The sequence below is a fragment of the Cebus imitator genome, unplaced genomic scaffold, assembly GCF_001604975.1.
Source record: "Cebus imitator isolate Cc_AM_T3 unplaced genomic scaffold, Cebus_imitator-1.0 Scaffold46, whole genome shotgun sequence".
Taxonomy (NCBI): Eukaryota; Metazoa; Chordata; class Mammalia; order Primates; family Cebidae; genus Cebus; species Cebus imitator.
The window spans coordinates 664,550-692,428 of NW_016107361.1; the positions used below are offsets into that span (position 1 = coordinate 664,550).

At 44.3% G+C, this 27,879-nt stretch overlaps 1 protein-coding gene across 4 annotated transcripts in view; it reads left to right on the forward strand.

The window, feature by feature from the left end:
* MCC (MCC regulator of WNT signaling pathway) overlaps positions 1 to 27,879 on the forward strand; it is a 460,356-nt gene that overhangs the window by 390,227 nt on the left and 42,250 nt on the right. For all 4 annotated transcript variants that reach the window (XM_017527172.2, XM_017527173.2, XM_017527174.2 and 1 more), the window contains 5 exons: positions 14,352 to 14,498; positions 15,484 to 15,573; positions 16,690 to 16,838; positions 21,905 to 22,045; positions 24,598 to 24,701. In XM_017527172.2, coding sequence (XP_017382661.1) covers positions 14,352 to 14,498; positions 15,484 to 15,573; positions 16,690 to 16,838; positions 21,905 to 22,045; positions 24,598 to 24,701 — 631 coding nt within the window. The remainder of the gene's footprint in view (positions 1 to 14,351; positions 14,499 to 15,483; positions 15,574 to 16,689; positions 16,839 to 21,904; positions 22,046 to 24,597; positions 24,702 to 27,879) is intronic.

Below are 27,879 nucleotides of genomic sequence, written 5' to 3' on the forward strand. Positions count from 1 at the left end.
ACTCTGCCACAAACGGGGACAATAATAGCACCCAAAGCAAACATTAGATGATATTCATAAAGTTGTTAGGCGATGTCTGGCACATAGTAAATGCTCAGAAAATTAGTAGTAGTTCTTTGTAGTAAAATCTAGAGTTACCTGTTGAGTGACGTGCAAAGTTGAACACCATCCTGTCATTTTTTTCACAGGAATCCTTAGATGTTTGAAGAACTCTAACATGGACATTGGATATTTACATACATACACATACAGGCCTGCACACATACACACATTTTAGTCAAAACCTTTCTTCCAATCACATCTGTTGCCTTTTTAAGTTTGTGCAACTAGTATGGTTTTATATAACTTTTATTTCAGTTACCTTCAAATAATGCTGAGTAGCTTTAATCTCTTCCTCGACTAGAGATGTTCTCAGGAATTTATATACATACCATGAATTGGATTTATTTCTTTTTATTTCAAGATGAATGTGGATCTCTAAAAGCTCCTAGATGCATTTCAGTGCCTGTTTACTAGACGTTAAATGCCGAAAGCCTTCTTCCAGCCACCACCCATCCACTCACCTAGTATACTTTATTTCCCTCTGGAGGGATCTGTCCTTCGTGGTTGTCACTGTCTTCTGTTCTTCACGATGTATAGCTCTGCAGAGTGACTGAGGTACCGTTTTATTTTTATCCTTGTGACAGTAGAGTACAAGACTGGTTTGCCTTTGCCGTCTTTTTAGCAGCTGTGAATCCACAGTTCATCAAAGTTCCCTGACAAGCAATAGGAACCAGTATTTTTTTTCTTTGTCCGCATTCATTGTATGGAATTTTAACTGACCAGATCAATAGGATTGGTGCTTGAACCCTGCCTGTAATTAAGCAAAGTGCTCTCTGTAGGTCTTCTGAGCTTTGTTCAAGATTTAATTAAATTAGATCTTTAATGTAGTCAGTTAACAAATTGGGCTAGTGGCAGAGCAGTAACTAAGGAACAACAGCCAATTTTATTCTTGGTCCTAGTTCATTATTGAATGAGGCAATCATTTATTTCTGTATTCTCTGTAACGTAACCTCGTATTTCCTCACACTTAAAGAAGTGGGCTTAATGTAGGCAAGGCAGAATTAATTACTCTAGAAAGGAAGCACTTTATTCTTCATTCATTCATTTCATAAACATGGTTGGTCATCTCTGTGCCAGGCAAAGCGGTTACAGTGATATACAGGACACAGTCCCTGACCTCAAGGATGCTGGGGAGACAGGCAAGTAAACAGATCACTGGAAAGGTATATTTCAAGTGGCGGGGACATGTAAATACAGAGAATGCCCTGAGAGCTCCCCAGAGAGTTGTGTGTTGGCAGGGACCACTTTCTCCACATTGTTTGTATTTTTTAAGCTGAATTGTTTAAGTCAGCCACAGTGTGGCAAAAATAATCAGTGCTTTCCTCAGTGTGTTTGGCAAAGCAAGCTTGACGTGACCACAGACACATGAAACACATGAAACTGTGTCCCACTGAATCATAGACTTAAACACAAATCAGCCACGTAAGTTCCTTCTGAGATTTTATAGAAATTCTTCAGAAAGTTCTGCTTGTTCACATCATAAGGTGGTGTTGACAATTTCTTCCTTACGTACTGTGCTCTATCTACCTGGTTATTTTCTGCATGTCTGGGAAGGAGCTCCATCTGTCTGTCCTGCGTTTCTTTCGCCCTGGGGGTCTGACTTCTGGTTTCATTACCACAGTAAATTCAAGAGACAAGTAGACATGCTATTTTGAACCAAATAAAAGTCACCCTCGGCCAGGTACAGTGGCTCACACTTATAATTCCAATGCTCTGGGAGGCCAAGGCAGGAGGATTGCTTGAGCCCAGGAGTTTGAGACCAGCCTGGAACTATAACTGTTGTGATCTTATGGAGGTTCAATAAAGACTCATCTGTGTTTTCGCTCAAATCTTTTTGAGCCTCATTTGGCCATGATCCCATATGCTGGTCCCACACTATCTCCTCTTTTTGTTGCTTTTCTTGACCACAGGGCTATATAGAGAAAATGCAGACTGTGAAGTAGTACTTTATATTTATTATGAATATATAGCTGTGTAAATTTCCATCTTCCATATATTCATATGTTTGTATATAAAAATATTGAAAATAGACCAGAAAAATACAAACCAGTATCACAATGATAATATGTTGTGTAGGTCTCAAAGGGACCTTAAGCTTCTCTATAATATTCTAATTTATTTTTTAAGTGAATGTATTCATATCATTGTATGATTTTTAATATGCAAAAGTATATACATAGAAATAGGATGCTAATATGCTAAAATCTTAACAGAGGTTAGATCTGGGCAGTGGAGGTATGTGATTACTTTTTTTTTGCATTGTCCTCTGATTTTTAAATTAAGCATAAAACAAAAAGTATGGATTATAGAGAATGATCTGTATCTCACAGCTTTTGACGGTTTGATATTCACATATAAACTGTCCTTTATGGAACTTTGTTCATTTCTTTTTTGTTCCATTTATTTCTAGGAATTTATTTACAGGATAAGGAAGCGGATGCCATTATTAGCTGAGTTTAAATTCATAAAAGTTATGTAAAAAACAAGCCCTGTCTCAACCCCACTCCTCCCAGCTCTCCTCAGCTCTCATCTAGCTGTGTGGGAGGGAGCTGAAAGGAGCCAGATCTGGCTTTGGGGTGCCCCTTCCATGTGGGGGCTCAGATGGCTCTTCTTTTGTGTGGCTGGTATATTAGTCAGTATGAGGCTAGGTCTTTCTGCAGTAACAGGTTCACTCCCCAAATCTCAGCGGCATGGCACACTGTTTCTTGCTGGCACCATCTGTTCAGTGCAGGTTAGGGCACAGGTGCACATCTCTGATCCATACATTCACTCAGAAACTCAGACTGTTAGCTGTCTACCACCTAAGAGCCCACTCAAAAGGTCCCACTGTGGCATTTAAATGCTTCTGCTCACTGCCTGTTCTCCAGAACTAGACAGACAGCTTTACCTAACTATCAAGGGGTTAAGGAACATGGAGGAGCACATGGATGTTTGTCCAACAGTACAAGTTTCTGATGCAGCTGACTTACATGCTTTGACCATGATTGGCTGTGAATCAGAGTTCCAGAGAAACAGGCGGTTTCACTCACCCGTTTTGTGGTGACTCCACACATTGTGTCAGAATCATTGGGAAGCTCTTTCAGAGGATGTCTGCCCAGGCCTTTCTACGAGCCACTAAATGGGACGTGGTGCCTCAGCACACTCCCCCACATCATGGCTGCGGTCAGCACTTGGAGACAGGGAAGGGATAGGCAATGTCCTTCAGTCACTCATTGGACGTGGGCCAAGAGCCTCTCCAAGCATCCTGTACTTCCCCCCCTGCAGGTGAACTGAGAGAAAGAGCCACAGGCTTTCTGCCTTTAGCTCGTGCCTGGCCGGCTCCTCGTGGGCCCACGATGTAGCAGTGATGAGCCCAGTGTCTGCTGGGGAAGCTGCCTGTTCTGTAGAGCCTGTCCTGCATCAACTCTTCACGAGGGTGATCCAAGCTATAAGAGGAGGGAGGGTGGAAGCCAGCAGGGCACAGGTACCCCAGGGTTCCCAAGGCATGGAGGCACTGCCTGGCACAGTGCCAAATCCCCCAGCTTGCCCAGTGAAGGAAATCAGTTCCACAGGGAGCTGTTTACCAGTGCAAGTTCAGTAGGGCTTATTTAATAATATTGATAATGACATTCTGTGAACATTTGCAGACTGAACCCCTCTCAAACTGGACCTCTCTCAGACTAAAATCAGATACCTCTAAAGGCAAAGAAGTACTTACTCAAAGCCTAAATTACCCTAACATAGCAAGACCCCTTTTTTACAAAAAAAAAAAATTTTTTTTTTTTATCAGCCAAGTGTGATGGTGTGCACCCATAGTCCCAGCTACTCAGGGGGCCGAGGTCGAACGATGGCTTGAGCCCAGGAGATCAAGGCTGCAGTGAGCTGTGATCACATCACCGTACTCTCGTGTGGGTAATAACACAAGACCCTGTCTCTAAAAATAAATAATTTTAAAAAGCTAAATTATAGCCCAAAACATATTTCAAACACCTGTGATGGGCAGTGATTTATGCACATTTTGTTTAATCTGTGCCAGACTCCTACCTGATAGATACTATTATTATACCCTTTTCAAAGATGGTAAAGCAGAGACCCACAAAAGTTTTAACAACCACATCTACATTGATATTAACTCTTGGTACCAAAATTTGGGATCTGGTGGCCTTATTAGGGGAGGCGGTTGTCATCGTTCTTTTGTTCAGACCACTTTCCTGTGGCCTTCTGTCCACCTTTGTCCTCATCCTAGCCCGACTCCCTACAAACCAGCAGTGGGTGAAATGTCCTCTGTTACGGCACCATGGGGGCCGGATTCCTTAGGGTTTCACGGATCCCCTCCTGGCATTCTCAGACAATGCTGCGTGAAGGTACAATGAGCTTGTTGCAGAAACAGGAAGCTGGTGGTCTGCGTGCGTTTATCTTGACCTGAGTCCAGTGCTGTGTTCCCTTCCTTTCCATAGACTGATGGAGTTTTAGGGGGAATCCAAAGCAGAGAATCCCCAGAATCCTGGTTCTTTCACCTCTTCCATGGACATAGCTCCTAGTTACTCTACAAGGGCCTTACATACACTTGAGCCACAGAGATTGTGAGGCAGCTCTCGGCTGTGGGCACCAGTATTTGCTTACTCACCCTGGCCTCCCTATACCTATGAGGAGGCCAGGCTGCTTAAAGGCTAGCTCTTGGCTAACACAAAAGAAGCTGACTCAATTTGTCAAAAAGCTGTTAAGAAATTGGGAAGATTGGCTGGATGTGGTGGCTTACGCCTGTTAACCCAGCACTTTGGGAGGCCGAGGCGTGTGGATCATGAGGTCAGGAGTGTGAGACCAGCCTGGCCAACACAGTGAAACCCCATCTCTACTAAAAACACAAAAAATTAGCCAGGCGTGGTGGCGGGCACCTGTAATCCCAGCTACTTGGGAGATTGAGGCAGGAGAATCACTCAAACTCAGGAGGCAAGAGGTTGCAGCCAGCCAGCACTGCACACCAGCCCCGGTGACAGTGTGAGACTCTGTCTCAAAAAAAAGAAAAAAAAAAGAAGAAGAAAAGAAATTAAGAAGTTTGCCAAAATGCTGGCCTTTTCCGTTAACCATTTTGATAATCACATCCAGGTGCTTTAGTGGGCTATAGAACAAAAGAGAAAATAGCACACTTAAGAAACTTACTGAGGGGTGGAAATGTTGTTGGATTTTTTTTCCTTCTATTTTATGGTCTTTCTCTTCTGTTTCCACCTAGTTAAAATTGCCATTAACAATAAAATACCACTTTCTTGAAACACTATGTAAATTCGATTTATAGGAAGAAATATGTATTTGCTGTAAATAGATTCTGATTTCTTTACTTGAGGGCTTTAAGAAAAATCTTATACAATCTCCAATAAGAGGTGTGCTTCTCAGCAAAATACCTGCAAACTCTGGACTTTGAGGCAGCAGCTTTCCAAAAACTGCACAGGGACTAACTGTATGAAGCTCATTAAGTAGAGCTTTTCCAGCCTAGTGATTCCCACCCTTGTACAGTGTGGAAATCATCTCATCTCAACCAGTTCCATTACACAATGAAATTATGAATTACAACCTAATTAATTGCCTGAAATTACAACTACCCAGTGAGCACTGCTACATGTCATCAGTGGAACAGACTCTTTCTTTTATGGCTAACAAAAATGTTTCTGATCCTGCTCAGGACTCCGGTGCCTTCCTGCTTGTCACTCATCTGTGAGCCACATTCACAGATGACTTCATCAGCTGACTCTTGTCTGTGCTCCTGCAGTTGTCCTCAGAGACTGAAGTGTCTGCATAGCTGACTTGCCTTATGCTTGCCTAGCCTAACGTTTCCAAGGAATTTCCTACCACTTTGGAAACGTGCTTCTGTGCACACCCTTTGTCCTTGACAGCTTTGGCGCCAAATTCCCCCAATATCTCACTTTCCCCCTCTGCCTAATCTGTCATGCTCCTGGCTTGCATCATTTACTTTCTTTTGGATTGATTGAGGTTGGGGAGAGGGGCGGGGGGCGATCTGGCTGTGTTGCCTAGGCTAGAATGCAGTGGCTATTGACAGGTGCAGTCACAGTGCACTCGACCCTTGAATTCTCGGCTAAGCAATCCTCCTGCCTGTCGACCTGCCTGAGTAGCTGGGACTACAGGTGCACACCGCCACACCTGGTTTTTGTTTGTTCTAATTTGGAACTCAGGGCAGAGAGAGAAGCTAATTATATTCATCAGTCACATTCACTGGTCCCTCTTTTAATTGATTTATTCCTTATACATAATTTATTCCCTATAATATCCCATTCCCTTCCCCCCCATTTCATGCGTGTCCTAAAATAGTGTTTTGTGTTACTTTTAATTTACTTATATGTTACTGTGCTGTCCTCTTACATTTTGCTCCTCAGCCCTCTGATTTTAAGGTTTGTCCATATGACTGTGTGTACATCTGGCCCGATGTGTCTAAGGGCTTCTAGCATTCTGTAGTGACCTATTTACTGCAGCTGACAATCAAATTGCCTCTCACTTCCCATGACCACAAACAATGCTCCAGGGCATGGTCCCTTGCACATGTCTCCTGTGGCCCGGTGGGAATTTCTCAGGATCACATGTCCAGGAGTGAAACTGCTGAGTCTCAGAGTATGTGTAGTCTTGCTTTGACCATGTACTGCAGGGCAGCTTTCCGGAATGCAGGTCAGCCCATCCACCCAGCAGCAGCAAAGGAGGATTTTGTCACCTGAATCCCTGTCAGCTCTTGTACTTCGTTGTTTCTTTCATCCCATTTTTCTTTCTCAAGTTTAATTTTTTTTGCTACTGAAAATCATGTATCCTTAGGAAATTCTTTCAGCAAAGATCTGTAGATGATAGATTCTTAATCTTTGAGAGTGTTTTTATTTTTGCCCACACTCTTGGTAATAGCTGTATAATCTCCTATGGCTGCTGTAACAAATCATCACAAACTTAATGGCTTAAAACAACACAAATTTATCATCTTACAGTTCTGGGAGGTCAGAAGTCCAAAATGCATCTCATTCATGAAAATGAAAGTGTCATCAGGACTGTAACTTTCTGGAGTCTGGAGGGGAGAATATACTTCCTGGTCGTTTCCAGCATCTAGAGGGAGCCTGCATCCTTTGACTCTGCCCCTTCCTTCATCTTCAAAGCCAGTAGCATGGCATCTTCAGAACTGTAATTCTGGCAGTCCTGCTTCCCTCTCACAGGGGTCTTGTGATGTCTGAGTCCACCTACATGATCCATGGTACTCTACTCATCTCAATTCCCTTTTGCCATGCAAGGTCGCATTCACAGTTCTCGGACTTTAGGACGTGGATGCCTTTGAGGACCATTATTCAGCCTCATACAATATTCTAAGGCATTAGATTTGGGGTGATAGGTTTTTTAGGGCATTCAAGAGATTTTATTGAGACTGTGTCAGTCCCTGTTGAAGGTGTTGGCAGTGCAGTAGTGAATGAAACAGAACAGCATCCACAGAGCCACAGACCCTGAGATGCCTCCATCCCATGCCGAGGGTGTGTGTGTGTCTCACCCCATCACCCAGTCTGGAGTGCAGTGGTGCGATTCTCCTAGCTCACTGCAGCCTCGATCTCCCAGGCTCAAGCAATCCTCCCACCTCAGCTTCCTGAGTAGCTGGGACTGCAGGCGCATGTAGCACACCTGGCTAATTTATTTTTTTTTTATTATTTGTTGTAGAGAAAGGCTGTTGGAATGTTGCTGGTCTCGAACCCCTGGTCTCAGGAAATCCTCCCACCTTGGCCTCCCAAAGTGCTGAGACTACCACTGGAGCCACCATGCCTCAGCCCAAGAGAAGGCTTTTAAGATTTGATATCTATTTTTGTTTTATTATTTCTTAAGGGAATTATTTCCTTTATCTCTTTAAGGATCCTCAATGCAGCTATTGTGATGTGGTTTACCAGTTGCTTTATTTTCATTTCTTCCAGGGTGAATTCAGCTTCTGATTAAGATTGCTTGCTCTTTTGTTTTATCTTCTGTTCTCTGTAGTTGTCCCCACTCTGTGTCTGGCAGCTTTGTGGGCCTGGGCTCCCAGTCATGGGAAGCTTACGTCTCCTGTTCTCTCATGATACTGGGTGACTTACAAATTAGACAGTTTCTGAGGCAGTGGGTGGCCTGGCAAAATCCAAGCCAGTTTCTAGTGTTCATGTCAAGTTTGGAGTCCCACAGTATACAGATAATATAAAGTTGGACTTCACACCCAAAGGTGCCACTGGTCTGGGATTTGGGTTCCTGAAGGTTGACCCCTCTGCACAACCTTGGGATTCCTTCTGTGGACAGCACTTTCAGTTTTTTGCCAATGGGTGGGGCAGAGAAGCTCCCGGCATAAGGCAGAAGGATCAGCTCACGCAGCCAGACTCACAGGCGCCCCCATCTCCTGCCTCCCACACTCACATTCTGCGCCCTGCTTGCAGCCCCTGGGCGTGCGGTGGCACCATCTCCCGGAAACCCTTTCGGCTTTATTTCTCATTTCTGGGACCTGGAGATTTTGCTGTCTTTTAACTTTAGCAATGAGCTTATTTCTCGTTGTTACTTTTTTATGCAGCATTTCTGTGCATTTTTAATAGGAGTGTCTGCTGAATTTAGCTGAGGCTGTCATATGCTGGGAAGTTTCAGTTGTTGTATACAGTTACAAAACTGTAACCTCTGTTAACCTCTGAAAGCCTCTGTTCTCATTCTTGTCCTTCCTGCTCTCTGCCAAAGCTGAATCAGAGTCTGCCATCCTCCCTCTATACACGGCCGCCTCTCTTTGTGTACATTACACAATTTTTTTTCATTCTGTTTCTTTCATCAGTACTCTTCCTTTCACTTGGCCATTGAGGAATGTTTCCAAATTTTGTTTCTGCCAATGCCCCAAGCCCGTTCTTATCTCTGTTGTGGTTTTAATCCTTTTTTCTTTTGTACTGTTATTTTAATGAGGTCTCCAGAGTTGGAAGAAAACAGTATGTTCCTCAGTCTACTGTCTTCAAAGAGGGAGCTCAACTGAACTCTCAGTACTGCTGTGTAAGCTACTTCCTTTTTTTTTCCCCTTTTTTGGTCCTAGGTCAGCCTCCTTCCTCATTTCTGACATTCCCCCCTCATGCCTCACAGAGAAAATAGAAGCCATCTGATTGGAGTCCCTGTTTTCCATCTTCCCCTGACAGTCCGCAAACCACCTTGCTTATTACCCATCCTCACCTCCTTTTCTCCCCTCCCCTAGAAAAAGGTGTCCCTGTCTCCCTGTCCTCCACTGACCCTCTGCTCCTGCCAGCTACACACAGGTGCTCTGCCTGCCACACTGCCACATCTCCTCCCTGGACCTTATCCACGCCTGGCGTTCCTACGTCTATCCGGTTCTAATCGCTTTCCTTCAGACTTACATTTCTAATTGTTGACTGTTAAACCCTCCTTCACATACCCAATTGTTTTCTCAAATTCAGCATGTCCAAGCTGACATCATGGTCAGTCCGGACTTTGTCAGCTCTGGTCATTTCTTTCTGAAAAGATCAGCTTCTCTGTAGGTTTTCTTTTCTCATTGCTGAGTAACTCCGTGATCCACTAAGTCACCACAGCCACAAATTTGGGTCTTTTTTTTTTTTTTTTTTTTTTTTTTTTTTTTTTTTTTTTTTTTTTTTTTTTTTTTTTACATTCTTGAATATTTTTAGAACTGCACTGATGGATTCAGTAGCTACTAGCCACATACAACTATTTAGGTTTGAATTTAAATAAATTAAAACACAGTTAAAAATTCAGTTCCTTGGGTACACCAGGCACATTGCAAGTGCTTACTGCCGTGTGTGGCGCTGGGCCACCGTAGTACACAGCGCCAGTCTAGAGCATTTCTGTCCTTACAGTAAGTTCCGTTGGGTGGTGCTGGTCTAGAGTATATCTTGCCATCCTTATTCCCACTTCGCCGACTCCTAATTTCCCACCTGAACCATCAGTAGAGCTCTTGGCTTACCAACTTTTTCTTCCTTACTTCAGTCCATTTTCTCCTCTAATTGAATGATTTTTACAAAACTCTTAAACACCAGAGAGAAACAACTGTGGCCTTTTAATGTCATTTCCCTACTTGAACCTTCCAGAGTCTCCCCATTATCTTTTCTTCTCTGTTTGCTCGTTGAACAGCTCAGCCTTCAAGGTTCTGTTCCAGTGTTGCCTGCTCGCAGGAGGCAGAGGCCAGCCAGATTTCTTCTTCTGCTCTTTGACACTCCTTGTTGGCACCCCTCTTTCAGAGCATGTTTGCCATTGTAATGTTTACCAGCTATACAGTAACTTCAGGAGTAGTTAAAAAAAATGGCCTGTCATGTCATGTTCTGGTGTTGAGGAATCCCAGTTGAGAAAAAGGGCAATGAATGATATTCCCACAAGTAGCAGTCCCTGACTCAGGTTAGCCTTGATGTTTGGCTATCGCTTGACTCCAAAATATATATTCGGTAGAGAGAAACATACTTCCTTCAATAAAAATAGCCATGTGCTGGTGAAACCTCGTCTCTACTAAAAATAAAATAATTAGCTGGGCACGGTGGTACGTGCCTGTAGTCCCAGCTACTGGGCATCTGAGGCAGGAGAACTGCTTGAACCCAGGAGGTGGAGGGTGCAGTGAGCTGAGATTGCACCACTGCACTCCAGCATGGGTGACAGAGTGAGACTCTGTCTTGGGGGGGGAAAAAAAAAGCCATGTGCAGTGGCATGCCCCTGTAGCCCCAGCTACTTGGGAGGCTAAGAGGGAGCATCCCTTGAGCCCAGGAGTTTGAGGCCAGCCTGGGCAACATAGTGAGACCCTGTCTCAAAAAAATAAATCTTCAGTGAAGGAGGGATATTTTAATTGCCACGAACTCTCACAGTTCTGGAATCTAGAAGCCCAAGCTCAAGGTACTGGCAGAGCCACACTTGCCTCTTCCAACTTCTGATCGCCCTTAGTGCCCTTTGACTTGTGTCCAATCTCTGCCTTCATCTTCACAAGACATTTCTTCCTTGTGTCTCTGTGACTGTGTCTTAAATATCCCTCCCTTTTCTCTTGTAAGAACACCAGTCATTACACATAGGGCCCACCCCAAATCAGATTATCTTGCCTTGAGATCGTTAATTTAGTTATATCTACAAAGACCCTATTTTGAGATGAGGTCACATGCACAGGTACTGGGGATTCATATTTGGACATATCTTTTGGGGGAGACGTAATCCAATCCACTACAATGGGTGAGAATAAAAGTGAGAGCTCCATTAGCTATGTTTCTGCCTCTTTCCCAGGCCGTGCCTAAGCTGACTCAGCATTTTGGCTTTAGCCTTCATTTCTTGCTTTTATTCCTGTAAATTAAGATTCTCACTTTCAAATCAAAAGATGGGGAGAAGGCCACTTAACCAGCTGTCTTTCTTTCCCTGACAGGCACACTGCACTCCCTTCAGCTGGATTTGTTTCTACTGGCTAGCAATTATCATTAAATAATAAAGCATAGCCCAAAATAAACATATTTATCATCCTTTATTTTTCAGAGACATTCTCTGGGTCCAAAGCTTTTAAAGTGAAAGTAGATATTTAGATTTTGAAATTATTTTAAGCACATGTGTGCGCACATACAGCAAGGAAAATGACTAGAAGTAATTGCCTCTGTAGAGTAAGAAAGAACTTAAGCACTTTGACTGTTTTTATGTTTTAGTGTCATCTACATTTTCTATAATGAGCCTGTTTTACTTTTGTGATTAGAAGAATAAATGTTTTTAAAACATGGATAGTTTTAATAAAGTCTTTATAAATTGCCCGGGAATTTTTTTTATCCATATTTTTTCAAAAGAAAATACAGAATAAAAAAGCAGCTGAGTAGGCCTGTAGGGATTCAAAGAACAGACCATTGATTGTCTTGCATGCAATTCAGATACCATTTAGGTTTTGGAGTGGTGTTAACATTGTTAATTATTCAGGACCTTATCAGACTCATCAGCAGTAAAAACTGAATTCATGGTCTTCACCTGGGAGGTTTCCCCATGCCTGGGGGAGTGAATGAGCCCCCTCTCTTTGCCCATTCTCTCTTTGTGGCATAATGAGATATCTACCCCTGTACCCATTTTTGGTTTGTCAGGAACCATTTCAGAAAGAGTCCTGTAATCTCTCACCAGCAGTACCATTTGGCTTCTACATGGATGTATTTTCCTATTCTTGAGGCTATTTTGAGCCCTGTGTCTGGTGTGGTTCGAGGACAGCACACATTTCCATCGATGCTCCGTTACTGGGACCCATGGCAGACAATTAGGCACTTTTGAACTGTTCCACTACTGAATGCAATTTGCTTTGAGGGAATTTTCCTATTTTGGCTTCTAATATGTTGATGAATTATTGAAATTTCAATTACTTTTGGTTCCCAAGTTAGCAGGATGGAGACATCCCAGACATTTAATATGAAAAGCTTTCCAGTGCCTTTTAAAAGAGAAGGGGCCATGTGCCTGTTCTCTGCCCTTGTCTAGGAGCTCTTGGCGGCAGGGCTGGCGGCAGGGCATCGCTCCACTACTGTCTATGAGATTAAAGCGCTTTGTGACCTTGGAAGTGCCTTAGGTCAGCCCTGCTCAAGGTATGGTCCCCTGACTGGCAGCATCAGTGTCCTTTGGGAGCTTATTAGACATGCAGATCTTGCGCTTCATCCAACCCTCCTAAATCAGAATCCCGGGGGTGGGGCCCTGGAATCTGTTTTAACAAGCCCTCTAGGGGATTCCAGTACACTATTCTCTTTGAAAAGCCCTGCTTTAAATATCCTAGTGCTAACTCTTCTCAGCCTGGCAAAGTCTGGTGCCCATTTCTAAGGACCATTGGGTGCTGTAGTCAATTTGCTCCTTCAGGTAGACACTGCACCTTCATTCTGAAACTGACCAAGGTTATAAAAGACCCATCTCTAGCAACTCTCTTCAGTTACTTGGAATACTGTCTTTGGAAGTCACACAATTGTAACTAAAGAGAAGCAGGTCTTGGACATTAATTTCTATGCAGGTAAATATGTGTTTTAAATGTAATTCAAAGGCCCCATGTTTCTTTTTTATATATGGAAGGTCTATTTAGACTTTCCTACCTACTGTCCAAGGGATAATCCCATCTGTAGGTAAACTGCAGGTAAATCCAATTCCTTGGGGAAAAGGTGCTGGCTCCATTGCTGTCTCGTCTCTTAGCCTAATCTTTTCCCCAATGCAGACACCTCTTCTAAAGCACACATATTGACTAACTTGCAGCTCTTCAAACATAGCATGTCATCCTAGCACCTGTGCCCCCCTCCCCCTTGCCCCAAGCATATCACCACTGAAGCCAGCTCCTCACTTGCTCTCCTTTAAGATTGCTCAAGTACCATTGCCCTTTCAGCTTTCTCTGGATGACTTCAGTTGGAGTTACGCTCTTCCCTTTTCCTGCTTTCCGTAACACTTGAACTAGAAATTTATAACACTCAGGTGCACTTGTGTTGAAATCTTCCTTTCTCCTCTGGGCTCTGAGTTCCATGAGAGTGGTGACTCCATCCTGGGTCCTCTGTCTGCAGTCCCCAGCACTGTCCAGGCACTTGGGGCTGAATGAACAAACATTGCCTAAAGGTGGTTATCCAGTGGCTAGGCTCAGTGGCTCATGCTTGTAATCCCAGCACTTTGAGGGGCTGAGGTGGGAGAACTGCTTAAGCACAGGAGTTTAAGACCAGCCCTGCAACATAGCGAAACTCTGTCTTTACAGAAAAAATGTAAAAGTTAGCCAGGTGTGGTGTGTGCACCTAGGCCCGGCTGCTCAGGAAGCTGAGGCAGGAGGATCCCTTGAGCCCAGGAGATCAAGGCTGCAGTGAGCCATGGTTGCACCACTGCATTCCAGCCTGGGCAACAGAGCAAGACGCTGTCTCAAAAAAAAAAAAAGGGCAAAAAAAAAAAAAAAAAAAAAAAAAAAAAAGGTGGCCATCCATCCTGGAAGCTTCTAGTGCCTTACAAAATATGTTCACCTCATGCTTGTGAAGAATAGAAGATGGTCTGTGGCAGATTCAGTTAAGAATATGGTGACTCTTGGACAATTATAAAAAATGGTAATATCGTCACTTTGGCTTGTAACTCTACCTTTTGTATTGCATGTGATTTAAGAAACTGATTCATTTAAAAAGCATTGTTAGTCCAAAAAAAAAGAATAGTGACTTTTATGTGGACTCACCCAACCTAGCTTTTCAGTGGCTGATCCCTTAATATAAATGATACCCCCACCATCTACCCATCTGAATGTTTTGCTCTTTAGCCAGCAAAACCACCAACTATGTCTAAAATCTTTATGATTTCAGGTCAGAGAGCTTCAAACTCGACTACAGAGCGTGCAGGCCACAGGTCCCTCCAGCCCTGGCCGCCTCACTTCCACCAACCGCCCGATTAACCCCAGCACTGGAGAGCTGAGCACGAGCAGCAGCAGCAATGACATTCCCATCGCCAAAGTGAGTTCCTGGGGAGGGACCCGATGAGCGGGAACACCTCCTGTTATCTGGAAGCACCAGGCTCATCCTAGCCACTGTACAGGCATGCCCTTAGCTGAGACAGCCCAAGAGACTTCCCCTGGGACCTTGCACAGGCCTTCCATGCAGGAGCTGCAAGGAGAGATAACCCACTAATAGTTTTAAGTCTCTCTCAGCTGCAACCTAGACGCCAGCTCTCATTAATCAGCCAGCTGGAGAATGTCACAGCTGACAAGTCATTATGGAGAGTGAGACATTTTGTCAAGTGCTCCAATACTTCACAGTGGACGGAGTTGCTCTCAAAGACTAAGGTTCAGCCCAGTGGGGGACCTTGAGTAATGATCCAATGATCTCCCCACTCACAAGACTGACAGATCTGCCAGAAAAAAAAGAAAAATTGATTATGATGGACAGGCTGTAGCAGCCAGGAGAAGTAGCCCCACCCATTTGCTGCCACAGCCCCCCAGCACATATTATTGAGTCTGCCTCAGAGAGATGATTAAAATGATGCCTGTTGGCTTGCCTGGTGGCCCTCACAGCCATCACAGTAAGGTTGATTCCTAACTATCAAATTTAATAAGTTAGGTTAAACCAGTGTTTTCTAACCAGAAGTGATTTTGTCCTCCAGGGGACATTTGGCAACATCTAGAGGCATTTTTGATGGTCACAATTGGAGTGCTACTGGCATCTTGTGGCTAGAGGCCAAGATGCTGCTAAATATCCTACAATGCACAGGACAGACCCCCACAAAAAAGAATGATACAAGGCAAAACATCAGCAGTGCTGAAGTTGAAAGGCCCTGGCTTAAGCTGGTGGTTGAAAAATTGGACAAGTGAGCTGTTCTTAAGAAGTTCATTAATCATTTAGCTGACATGGCTAAACAGTAGCCCTGTATAAACATAGTCCCAGCAGTTTATCTGGGGGAATGGTATGTAGTTTTTGATAATGTTTTGTTTTCTCTTTCAAGATTGCTGAGAGGGTGAAGCTATCAAAGACAAGGTCTGAATCTTCATCATCTGATCGGCCAGTCCTGGGCTCAGAAATCAGTAGCATAGGGGTGAGTGTTCACGAGAAGCAAGGCAAGAAAGTACTTGGTAGAGCTACACAGATGATGGATTATAGATAACAGAAGAACTCCCAACGTCCATCTCCAATAAACTAGTTAGTTACAATAGTAAATCATACCTGATTTCCCTCCAAAGGATCAAATTAAAATGTATGGTGATTTCCATCCATATGGTGAATTACTTCTTCAGCTTTAAGGGAGAGTTTTTTTCCTTTCCTTGAAACCATTCAGAAAGAAATGATTTAGGTCCAGTTCCTGGTGATATAGATGAAAGTCTTGAAGTATCTGTCTTATATCACCCTGCTACCCAGGAGACCAAGAGCTCTAAAAGAACTTTGCCTTTTGTACATCCATCTCTTGAAAGGGGATGTGCTCTCTGCTGAGGAGGAATACTGTCTTTGAAGCCTAGCCCAGTGGTAGGAAAGACCAGAACCTTCAGTTTAGTCCCAGAGTTTTTATTTGTAGAGTCTTGGAACCCCCTGGGACGGTAAGAGCTGATGGATGGTGAAAAGGAAGTAGTTTCAGTTCCTTACGAGGTTTTTTAGGATTGGAGATAGTCTGGGAGAGCCAGCTATTTGATCCTCAGAGGCACAGAGAGCCTGGATAGCATGTTAAGGCCCTAATTTAGAATTTTACACTGAGCAAAAATTGCATGCATTCAGATTCCATGCCAAAGCCAAATTGTGAAAATGAAGGAGTCAGCCCCTCTCCTGGGCTATAGAAACCAGAAACAGTGGCCTGGAGTGGCAGAGAATTCAGGATGGGGGAAAGAAGTCCTGGCTCTTTTCAACATTCAGAATTTTAGGAACTCCAGGAAGGCATGATCTCCCCAGCACCTGGCTGCCCAGCACCACATGCTTGGGGATGGAGCCATATTTTGATCCTGTTGTGTTTCTTTTTTTTTCTACTGCTTTTATAATATTTAATAGTTAGCTTTTCATACTAGGATTCTATCATACAAACTGAGAACCATCAGGGTAACCATCCTCCCTGTCCCCAATTCTCAAGGAATATCAGCTTTAAATTATTTTGCATACAAAACATGCCTGGGGACCAGCATCTCTGAAATGACACATTCCAAAGAGGAATTAATGCTTATTCTTACAGGTATCCAGCAGTGTAGCGGAACACCTGGCCCACTCACTTCAGGACTGCTCCAACATCCAGGAGATTTTCCAAACACTCTACTCACATGGATCTGCCATCTCAGAAAGCAAGATTCGAGAGTTTGAGGTGGAAACAGAACGGCTGAACAGGTAAGGAGAGATCCTATGGATTTGATTCTGGGGCAGGGAGGAGCTGCTACTTCTCTTTCCAAAGATCTATTCAAGGCGGTTTATGTATTGTGACATAGAGCAACACTCTCAGGCTGCTGGGGTTGGAAGTTCCCACCACCTTGGTCATCAGAGAAGTGCTCACGATAGTCTGAGCTGCACCGCAGCTGTGGCCTGGGCATTCACATGGTCCGAATGCTTAGAAAGGTGCTGTACTTGCTTCACTGCTCTGCTGTCCCATTTTAAATTCTTAATACTGTTGAACAAGGGAGCCCACTGTTTTGTTTCACCCTGGACCTTGCAAATTACAAAGTCCTGGGAGCAGTCCATACAGAATGGCAAGTAGGTCATAGGTGGGGGCCAAGCGTGCAGGCCTGTGCTCCAGAGAACCACAAAAGGAAGTTCTGGAATGTTGAGTCAGCATCCCAGGGGCACCTGGAACTACTGGAACCAGCAAAGGCAATCTGGTAGAGCCATTCCAGACCAGGCCTGCTGGACTATCTGTCCTTGCTCTTCCTGAGGGTTGCCTAATTTTATTTATGTTCTTTGCAGATGTGCTCAGTCTTGGCTCCCTACATCCCATCCTAACTGTCTTTACCTAGAATAATTTTACCATATACATACCCCATTTAAGAATTCTTTTCAAGTCTTACAAAAGAGGTAATTTCAGTTTGCCCTTTTGCCTACTGGCAAAGACTGTCTTATGTGTCATCCCAGTGATGAGGGAGTTGCTAACAAAGCAAAGGAGAAGGACCAGGGCCAAACCGTGGAAACCATTCGGCCTCAGAATTGGCTCTGCAGTGCAGAATGGACTGCTGAGTCACATCCAAGTGTGGTGTGGCTGCCTTGACCTGCCAATCTTAGTGGGAGAGCATCGTAAGAATTTGACAGGCTTATGAGCTAACCAGGAAAAAATATGTATACCATTCCCTATCCACCATTCCTTAATTCCATTCCCCTTCTATGTGGCAAACCTGAATAAATTGAATTATCATGTTAGTCCTCCCTGATTTGAGGCTGTTTAATATAGTTCTTGAGAACTAAGGTAATTGGCAATCTAGGTCATTTTAAATCTTGAAATTAAATGGTTTCCTTATTAAATCCAAAATACTTAAGAGTGATAATCCTGATGATTACTTCATGGCAGTAAAGAAGCAGTCTTTTCCGTATCGCTGGCCTGGGAGTGCTTAAAAATTGAATCAGATATGCCCTTTGCAATTTAATGAAGTCAGATGCCTTCAGGGGGACCTCAGTTTAGTGAGGATCTCCTCCCTACAGATTCTGAGATTTAACAAGTTGGCTTTGTGGCTGAACTTGAATAGGGGAGTTGCTTTCTACTTAGTTATATGCACCCAAGAGATACCAAAGAAGGGGGAAATATTTTGCTTGTAGCTCATGTTATTATGGTGTTCAACAGCTTACAAAGGGCTCTCACAGACAGCCACTTAATCCTCAACTTGTGAGCGTAATGTAGTCCCTTTTGCAAATGAGAAAACAAAGGCTTTGAAGTTTCAAGTTGAGTGAATTGCCTTAAATCCAGAGCTATTAAGTAGCTGAGATGGAATTCCAACCCCTACCCTTTGACCTCACCTCCGTTGTCATCTCTGTGATCCTAGCTGCTACATGAACCTGGGGGTGCTCAGAAATGATCTACCAGTATATTCTGATGTCTGCTATTTTAACTACCTACCTCAGAAGTGGAGGCCAATTACTCTTAAAGTATGTTAGCCTTTAATTTCATGATTGGCAGGGGAGGTGTCATCACTACTCACCAAAATGTTTTCCTTCTTTGACAAATCTGTGTTAAGCATCTACTGTATGCTAGGGTGTGTGGCACGCAAAGCAAAGCAAAATAGATCAGGTCCCTTCTCTCTTGGAGCTTGTATTCTGTTAGGGAAAATAAACCAAAGAGAAAACAAGTAAGATAAGAAAGATACAAGAATGAAATAAATAGGACACCAGCAGAAGCTCGGGGAGGGTTTATTTTTTGATGGGTAATCAGGGAAGGTGTCTGAAGACGGGAGTCTGACATTAAGATTAATTTTAAAACACAATAGCCATATGGCAAACTGATGTTCTTATAGCCACTTAACAGCCGTGAGGGGAGAAAGAGGAACTGTCCAAAGGCTGGTGGAACTGAAATGGAGTAAGGGGAAGAAGCTGCAGTAAACAAGTTGGCAGAGAGCAGGGGCTGGCTTCAGTGTGGATTTTGATGCCATGGACACATTTTACTCTTCATTCTAAGTGTAATTGGAAGTCATTAAAGAGTTTCGAATGTGGGAGAACAAGATCTGATTGACCCAGTGGAAGCTCACCCGGCCGTGGAGAAGGGGAAGGGTGGGGTAAGAGTGGAAGCAGCAAGCCAAGCACAGTGGCTCACGCCTCTATTCCCAGCACTTTGGGAGGCTGGGATGGTGGATCACCTGAGGTCAGGAGTTTGAGACCAGCCTGACCAACATGGAAAAACCCTGTCTCTACTAAAAGTACAAAAAATTAGCCAGGGAGGCATGGTGGTGCTTGCTTATAATCCCAGGTACTTGGGAGTCTGAGGCAGGAGAGTTGCTTGAACCTGGGAGACGGAGGTTGCAGTGAGCCAACATCATGCCATTTCACTCAAGCCTGGGCAACAACAGCGAAACTCCATCTCAAAAAAAAAAAAAAAAAAAAAAATGGAAGCAGCGCTATCTTTGCAGTGGGCCAGGGCAGCTGTAGCGGGATGGGTCCAGGGGCTTCATGCTTCATGCTCCGCACGGCATGTGCGGAGCTGAAAGCAGGGGAGACTGTAGCTGGGATCCACCTGGATGAGAGAAGGGATGGTCTCAAAAAAGATTCTCAAGGGTCTTGTGCAGGGGTGTCCAATCTTGGAAGAAGAGAAATGTCTCAGGCCAAGCATAAAATACACTAACACTAATGATAGCTGATGAACTAAAAAAGACCACAAAAAAAGCCATGTTTTAAGAAAGTTTACAAATTTGTGTAGTGTCACCTGCAGCCCACAGGTTGGACAGGCTTGGTGTAGCATGTAGTATCGGGTAGATGGTGGTGGCATTTACTGAGATGGAGAAGATAAGGGAGGAAGAGGTTCAGGGAAAATCAAGGATCCCACTTTGGAATGTTAAATTGGAGGTGGTAATGTGACAGCAAAGGGAACTGTCAGGAAGGCAGCTGGATATGTGAGCCTGGCCCTCAGAAGAAAGCTCTAGGCTACAGAAGGTCGTGGGACTGGATAGAAATCCCCCCTGGTGTGGGAGTGTTGATAGCGGAAGGGACTCTAGGACAGCCCCAAGGGAATGCCAAGTCTTACCAGTTTTATAGAGAATGAACATCTAGCAAAGGAGACTGAGAGGAAATGGCTTCTTGGACAGGAAGAAAACCAGCAGAGACCCACCATGGCTTAAGGCTGGGAGCTCTTTAAGAAGGAAAGAGTAGGCCGGGCTCAGTGGCTCACACCTGTAATCCCAGAACTTTGAGAGGCCAAGGCAGGCAGATCACAAGGTCAGGAGGTGGAGAGGAGCCTGGCCAACATAGTGAAACTCCGTCTCTGCCAAAAATACAAAAATTAGCTGGGTATTGTGGTGCATGCCTGTAATCCCAGCTGCTTGGGAGGCTGAGGCAGGAGAATTGCTTGAACCAGGTAGTCAGAGGTTGCAGTGAGCCGAGATCGTGCCACTGCACTCCAGCCTAGCAGCAGAGCGAGACTCTGTCTCAAAAAAAAAAAAAAAAGAAGGAAAGAGTAATAGGTCAGTAGGGTGTTGCCTGAGAAGGACCCTAAGATGGATTTGGCCACATGGAGGTCTAAGAGTTGGATAAAGGCTTCATCTAATCAGCAGGGACTGAATGTAGACTGGAGCAAGTCGAAAAGTAAATGAGAGAACGGGGAGTCTTCAAGAAGTCTTAATATGAACAGGGACAGAAAAGCATTCTCATAGCACCTTACCTTGAAATGACCTTGGAGCGGCCAGAGCCTGGCAGTGTTCTTAGTTCTGCACTCACCAGGTGTCTCCCGTGTTGGCCGGTGTCTTCATACTCTGCTCTGAGGTGTGAGTCTAAGATTTTTCCTTGAAGCTAATGGCTTCCAAACCCCTTAACATTTCAAATCGTTTGCATTTTGTGTGTATGAAACTCTTTCTCTTTAAGACTTAATGGTCAGAGTATACAAATAGATGTGTCCCATGGAAAATGAATTGTGGCATCGAGAGCATCTGTGCCCTAAGACGGAAAATGGAGAAGCTAAAGGATTATATTTTTCATTTGTTCGCTGACTTTGCCACAAACTCATTTGCCCTGAATCTACAGTTGTGAATCCTATAAACCTTCCAAGTTCCCACTGCTTACCCTACCACGAGCTAGAGTTGTTAGGCTCTGTAACCTGAAAGAAGCTTTGGGTACATTCCGCAGCTCCTGGTCCGTGTCCCGCTTAACGGCCACCAGGGCAGGTTCCTGTTCGCTCACTGATTCATCCTTTAGTTCTCTCTGTAGTTTGTGATTATGAGGACAGGATCTGGGGTCAAACTACCTGATTCAAATCCCAGGGCAAGATACTTAATGTTTCTGGGCCTCTATTTCCTCATCTGAGAAATGGGAATAACAACACTTAATTCAAAGGGCTACTGGGAGAATCACTAAAGCAAAAGCTTAACAAAGAGCCGTGACTGCTATGATGCTGTTTTTCATCCCTGCACGCGGAGGGTGACTTATCTGAGCCCACCAGACGTTCCCCATGATGGGGGCCTGGAGGTTGCACAGCTGTCGCCTTTCCTTGGAGTATCCCCAGAGCCTAGTGCTGTACCCTGCTCATGATAGACCTGCAGTGAGCGTGCCAATGGCTGGGTGGGAAATAACCCGGGGGGTTATTTTTTATTTCTAATTCACACAGAGTTTAGCGATACTTTTATGTAGAGTTGCTGCTTTGACAAAATACTGTGTCAGTTACTAATCTGACAAGCCCACATCCTAACATGCTTTCTGGCCTGAATACAAATGAGACAACTGAAATATTGGCAAATGAATTATAACCCTAGTGTGAAAGTGACTTTTGCTGTTTGCAGCCGCATTGAGCACCTCAAATCCCAAAATGACCTCCTGACCATAACCCTGGAGGAATGTAAAAGCAATGCCGAGAGGATGAGCATGCTGGTGGGAAAATACGAATCCAACGCCACGGCGCTGAGGCTGGCCTTGCAGTACAGGTAGGAAAACAGCACGAGACACACACTGGATGTTTGGAGCCACTTCAGTGTAGAAATGCATCCAGAGTAACCTTCAGAATAAAAGCAGAAATAGACTTTTAGAAGGCGTATCTAGGGGTTTGGACCATAAAATATCATTTAAGAGTAATGAATAGGATGTTAGTAAACAGGTGTGTTCCCCCTCACATATTCACCTCAAATATAATTTATTTAAGTACTGTCACTCGAAATATCAATTTTTGTGTCACATTTTCATTTGTTCTTGTGATTTTTATTCATATTCATTGTTTATATTGTTACAAATCTAGTGCATTCTGTTTCTTCATTTTGTCGTAGTTTTAAAATGTTGCTTTTAATAGTCTCTATTCTGAATGGCTGTAACCCCTGCGTCAAGTTTTTATATTGTTATTTTACTCTCTTTTATAAAAGACATTTAGACTTTTAGTATTAAAAATAATTCTCTGATGAATAATTTAATGCAGATAAGATCTTCATTCTTTTGAATGCTTTCCTCTGGATAAAATCCCTGAGGCAGGAACGGTAGGTCAAAGGACAGGAATATTTTCCTGGCTCTTCAGGCGTGTTGCTGATTTTTTGTCGTGAAAACAAGCCAATTTAAATAACTACAATTCAGTCATTGGTGAACAAGTGGTAATTTGAATGGACCATTTTTTTTTCTGCCTCGTCACTTTGAAATGTATCAGTTTTAAAGTTACTGCTTGTTTAAAGCTGCAAAACTATGCCTTCTTATTATCATCATGGGGTTCCTTTATTAGTGTTACCACTTAAGTGTTTTTGCCAAGGCCTCAGAGTAGTTGACTGTATCATACATTAGCATCCTCTGAAAAGTTCAGTATTGTTTTAAGAAACATTCTTGTTTATTCAGGAAATAAAGCAAAATAAATGAGGCCAAAGCAAGAGAGCAATCCTTCTGGTTTACAGACACCAAAGCAAGCAGATAATCCATCTGTGATAACCCTTGAAACTGGCTGCTGTCCACCCACAATTTGCCTTTGAGCAGAAAGGTCTTTCTCCATATTAGTACACCTCATGGATAAGGAAATGTCCTCACATCTCTGGAATATGAACTGCCCTTGAAATGAGGAGCTGGCAGCACCTAGGGCTAGCATTTCAGCCCTTTGTCTTAACTCTTAGTAAAGGACAATGAAAATAAAGGCAGTCAAAACAAATGGTGTGTTGACTAAATAAAGCACCATATCCCCTGTTCAGCTTGAAGAAGCTAGACAATTACTTGCTTAAAGAGGAAATGTTTCTACTGCAGGCATCTTATCTGGAACCCTGAGGATGCTGTGCACATGTTTCACCTCCTCTTGTGTGGACAGGGTCCATGTGGGTCTCAGGCTACAGGAAAGGGACTGTTCTTTGATTCAGTTTTACCTTGTTTGCCCAATGAATGATGGGTACAAAGAAGACTTGATTGTGTTTCCTCCTCCTTGAAATCCAAACTCAAACTGCTAGAGATTTTGTGAAGCCTAAGAATGTTTCATGAGGCATTTTAAGCACTTACAGTTTTATAAGAATCTAATAGAACTTTTCTGTGATGATGGAACTGTTCTCTATATGCACTGCCCAATGTGGTAACCACTAGCCATGTGTGACTACTGAACATATGAAGTATGGCTGCTGCAATGGAGGAATGGAATTTTTCATTTTATTTAGCTCAAAATGTTTTCAATTTAAGTAGCTATTTGCGGCTAGTAGAGACTATACTGGATAGTGCAGGTCTAAGTCAAAATCATTGCCTTGTGGGATGTTATATTAGTTACCTGTTGTTGTATGGCTATTCAGTTACTGCATCACAGTTTCAATGGGAGTGGCTTTGTAGGTGGTTCTGGCTCAGAGCCTCTTGTGAGGTTCTGGTCAAGCTGTCAGCCAGGGCTGTGTCATCTGAGACGTCAGCGGGGGGCTTAGAGGATCTGCTCTAAGAAGGCTCACTCACATGGCTGTAGGCCAGAAGCCTTAGTCATTACTCCTGACATGGGCCTTTCCATAGGGCTGCTCATGAGTCTTCACAACACGACAACTGGCCTGCTCCAGAGAGGATGGTCTGAGAGAGTGAAGTGAGAGAGTGACCAAGATGGAAGTCTGGGTTTTTTACTAAGCTAATTTTGGAAGTGACCTGCTGTCGCTTCTGTCACACAGACCAACCCTGGTACAGTGTGGATGGGGGACAGCACAAGGGTGTGGACACTGGGGTATGGGCTCAGTGGAGCTGCCTGGAGCGGCCTATCACAGGGAATCACATGGTCCATTCAGCTGCTCACTGAAGGGACGACACATGGCCTCTCCCACCTTCACTGTTTCTCTTGTATTTTTCCAGAACCTAGTTAAAAGTTTAAAAATAAAAAGGCCAATAAAAGAGCAAGCCCCCGGGCCCTGTCCTGGGAATACGCTTGGGTGGTTTCCTTGCCCATGTGGAGAGTGAGGCCGAGACAGCACCTGAGCTGCCTCCTGGGCAGGAACCAGCAGTGCTGCATTGAAGGTGCCCACTGTTCCCTGCCAGGGCTGAAGTCACGTGTGCTTTGTTTCAGTGAGCAGTGCATCGAAGCCTACGAACTTCTCCTGGCGCTGGCTGAGAGTGAGCAGAGCCTCATCCTGGGGCAGTTCCGAGCAGCGGGCGTGGGGTCCTCCCCTGGTAAGTGTCTCCGGAGTCCCTCTTCCTCCTCTTGTCACCCTGCCTCCTGTCTCAGCGGCTGGCATTGAATCATCTCCTGACAACACAAAATTTGGTTGTCAAGTGCGTTTTTCGTTTTTCCTCATGGCTGAGTGGGTAAATTGTTTATGTTGAATGCAGCAAGAACTGGAGTGGAAACAAAATTACCGACAAGTTAAAACAAACAAGCCTTCTTAGGAGCGGCATTCTCCTGGGCTGACAGTGAGGCCAGATGGAGCTGGGGCCGCATCAGTGATGAAAGGGGCCAGCGTGGCTGTAGCCTCCACTGTGATGCCAGTTGTCAAGGTGCACACTGCTGCCACGTGGCCTTCACCTCACCTCATTTCGTTGGTTGAACTTCTCCATGTTTATTTCTTTGAGTAGTATTTGTTTTTGTTTTGTTTTTTTCTGAGATGGAGTTTTGCTCTTGTTGCCCAGGCTGGAGTGCAATGGTACGATCTTGCCTCACTGCAACCTCCGCCTCCCAGATTCAAGCATTCTCCTGCCTCAGCCTCCCAAGTAGCTGGGATTACAGGCCCGGCTAACTCTGTATTTTTAGTAGAGACAGTGTTTCACCATTTGGTCAGGCTGGTCTCGAACTCCTGACCTTGGGTGATCTACCTGCCTCAGCCTGTCAAAGTGCTGGGATCACAGGTATGAGCCACCACACCCAGCTTTTGAGTAGTTTTGAAACATGGGTTTCCCCTGCCAGGTCTCCAGGTGTTTTATGAATAAAGAAGTAGTAGTTTCACCCCATGCTCGTGTCAGCGTCACAGAATGCTGGCCCTGCTGGCCCACCTCGCCTTCCTGTGCCTGTCCTTGCCCCAGCCCTAGGGTCCTGTGCCCTGTTGGCCTGACCCGTACCTCGAGATCCGCACTGTCCACTCACTTCTCTCCCTCAGTGTTGAGTAAGGTGGAAGGAATATCTGATTGAAACAGACACAAGCATGTCATTCTAGGAAGCAGCAGCATTTGCTAAACTGTGGCCAGTGATGATGGCTCTGAGCCTGCAGTGATGTGAGGAGGACTGCAATAAAAACAGTGCTAAGAGGAAAGGGAGACCCAAGGAGAAAGGTGGCCATCTCTCTCCATGTGGAACTAAGCCCTGGCCAGCCCCTTAGCCTTCAGGGAGGCCACAGCAAGTAAACAGAAAGCCAAGGTGACCAGGTCACTCCAGAGTCAAAGACGGGTAGGCCAGGCATTCCTACGTGCAGTAGCCAGGTGTCTGTTATGGACCGGCTTTCTGCTGTGAGCTTCCATTAGGACTTCTCCATCCAGGACGCACCCTACAAAGAAGGTCACCATCCAGGCTCCTTCTGAATGCACCCTCCTGTCCTCCTTCCCTGCTCCTCCCCCCTTGCCTGGGGACTCGCTTTTGCACTGAACACTCACATGTGTTTCATCCTTCAGTTTTGACTTGCACAGGAATCTGAAGCAAATCTGAAGGAAGGGAAGGATCCTGGGTATTAATTTCCTGCTTCATATCCAAGTGATCCAACAAAGGAGCGCGCCTTCATTTGTATGGGGAGCCACGCTCTGCTCCTCCCTCTGGTTTTTTTTTAATAGTATTACCAGCCCAGCCTAGTAGAAGAAACTCTGCCAGCATTTCCATTAGAAACCTCATTTTTCAGGGTCTTTTAACTGAACCATAAAACTTTATTCCTCATATGAAACAGATTCTAAAATGATCTTGGCCTGCTGTCAGGTTTTTTTTTTTAAGTAATATATGTATTAAAAATGATAAATTAAAGGAAAAAAGTCAATCATCGTATTTCCAGTTGGTATCAGAGGTCTTAACCTGTTTAGGCCTCACAAGGTACCTTTCGTAAGGCTTGTACCTACTCAGTGCAGTTATTTGGTTTAGGAGCTGAAAAAGCTTAAATAAATCTGCCTTTTAAATATCCAAAATCAGTAATGAAATGCTTTGTATTTACCTAATACATGGGAAGCTCATGTGTACATTTATAAGATGAGCCAGTCAGTAATGTCATGCCTACTTCCAAATAGCAGTCAGCAGTGAGTTGTATGTAAAATGTCTTATTTGTAGAGAGAAGACAGGCATGAAGGTTGTCAGAGAAATGACAAGAGGGAGTTGCAGAGATTTTTGGCCTGCAGAATGGGCCCACCCCATTTCCTGCCCACTCTCCAGTGCTGAGGGCAGGCTTGATTTTTAGCAGGTCCCCCTCAAGCCTTGCCCTTGCATTCTGCTGTAGCAGTGGCTGGCCCATCATACTGCCCCACCATGCCGTAGAGCTGTTGCACAGCAAAGCAAGAATTCATTTGTGACATGCACCCACAGTGTCTATAATTGTGGGTCTTTTCTCTTTGTTTCTCATTGATGTCACAGGCATGCATTCTGTTCATTCTTTCATTCATAGATGCCTTAGGCCAGTGGTTTTCAAACTGTGCCCTGGGAAGCTGGAGGAGTTTCTTTGGGCCTCAGCAGTGGGGTTGGAGGGTGAGACTCTGAGTGTGTGCCCCAGTTGTGCCCACTTCATCCAATTCTGTGTTTACCTTTTTTGTATGTTAGGATAGCATTTTGTATGCCTTGGCGTGAGATTTCATTTAAAAATATTTGGAAGAGCATGGATCTATGCTGTATAGGTAGCAAACCAATGATTTGTTTAGCCAGCACAGTTGATGTTTTGTTTTGCTTTTTTAAGACTTTGTTTTTTTAGAGTCGTTTTAGGTTCACAGCAAAATTGAGCGGAAGGTATAGAGATTTCCCATATGCCTCACCCAGCAACACGCACAGCCTCCCCCATTTTCAGCATCCCCTACTAGGGCAGTATAGTAGTTACGAGTGATGAAGCTGCAGTGACACATCATCATCATCACCCAGAGCCCATCGTTTACATCAGGGTTCACTCTTGGTGCTATACATTCTGTGGGTTTGGGCCAATGCATAATAACGTGAGTCCACTGTTAATAGTATCATACAAAGTAGTTCACTGACCTAAGAGTTCTCTGGCTCCACCTGTTCTTTCCTCCCACAACCCCTGGCAACCATTGTTGTTGCTGCTGTTCTTGCTGTTGTTTTGGAGACGGGGTCTTGCTCTATTACCCAGGCTGGATTTGAACTCCTAGGCTCAAGCAGTCCTCCCACCTCAGTTCAGCCACCCATGATCTTTTCAATATCTATATAGTTTTGTCTGTTCCA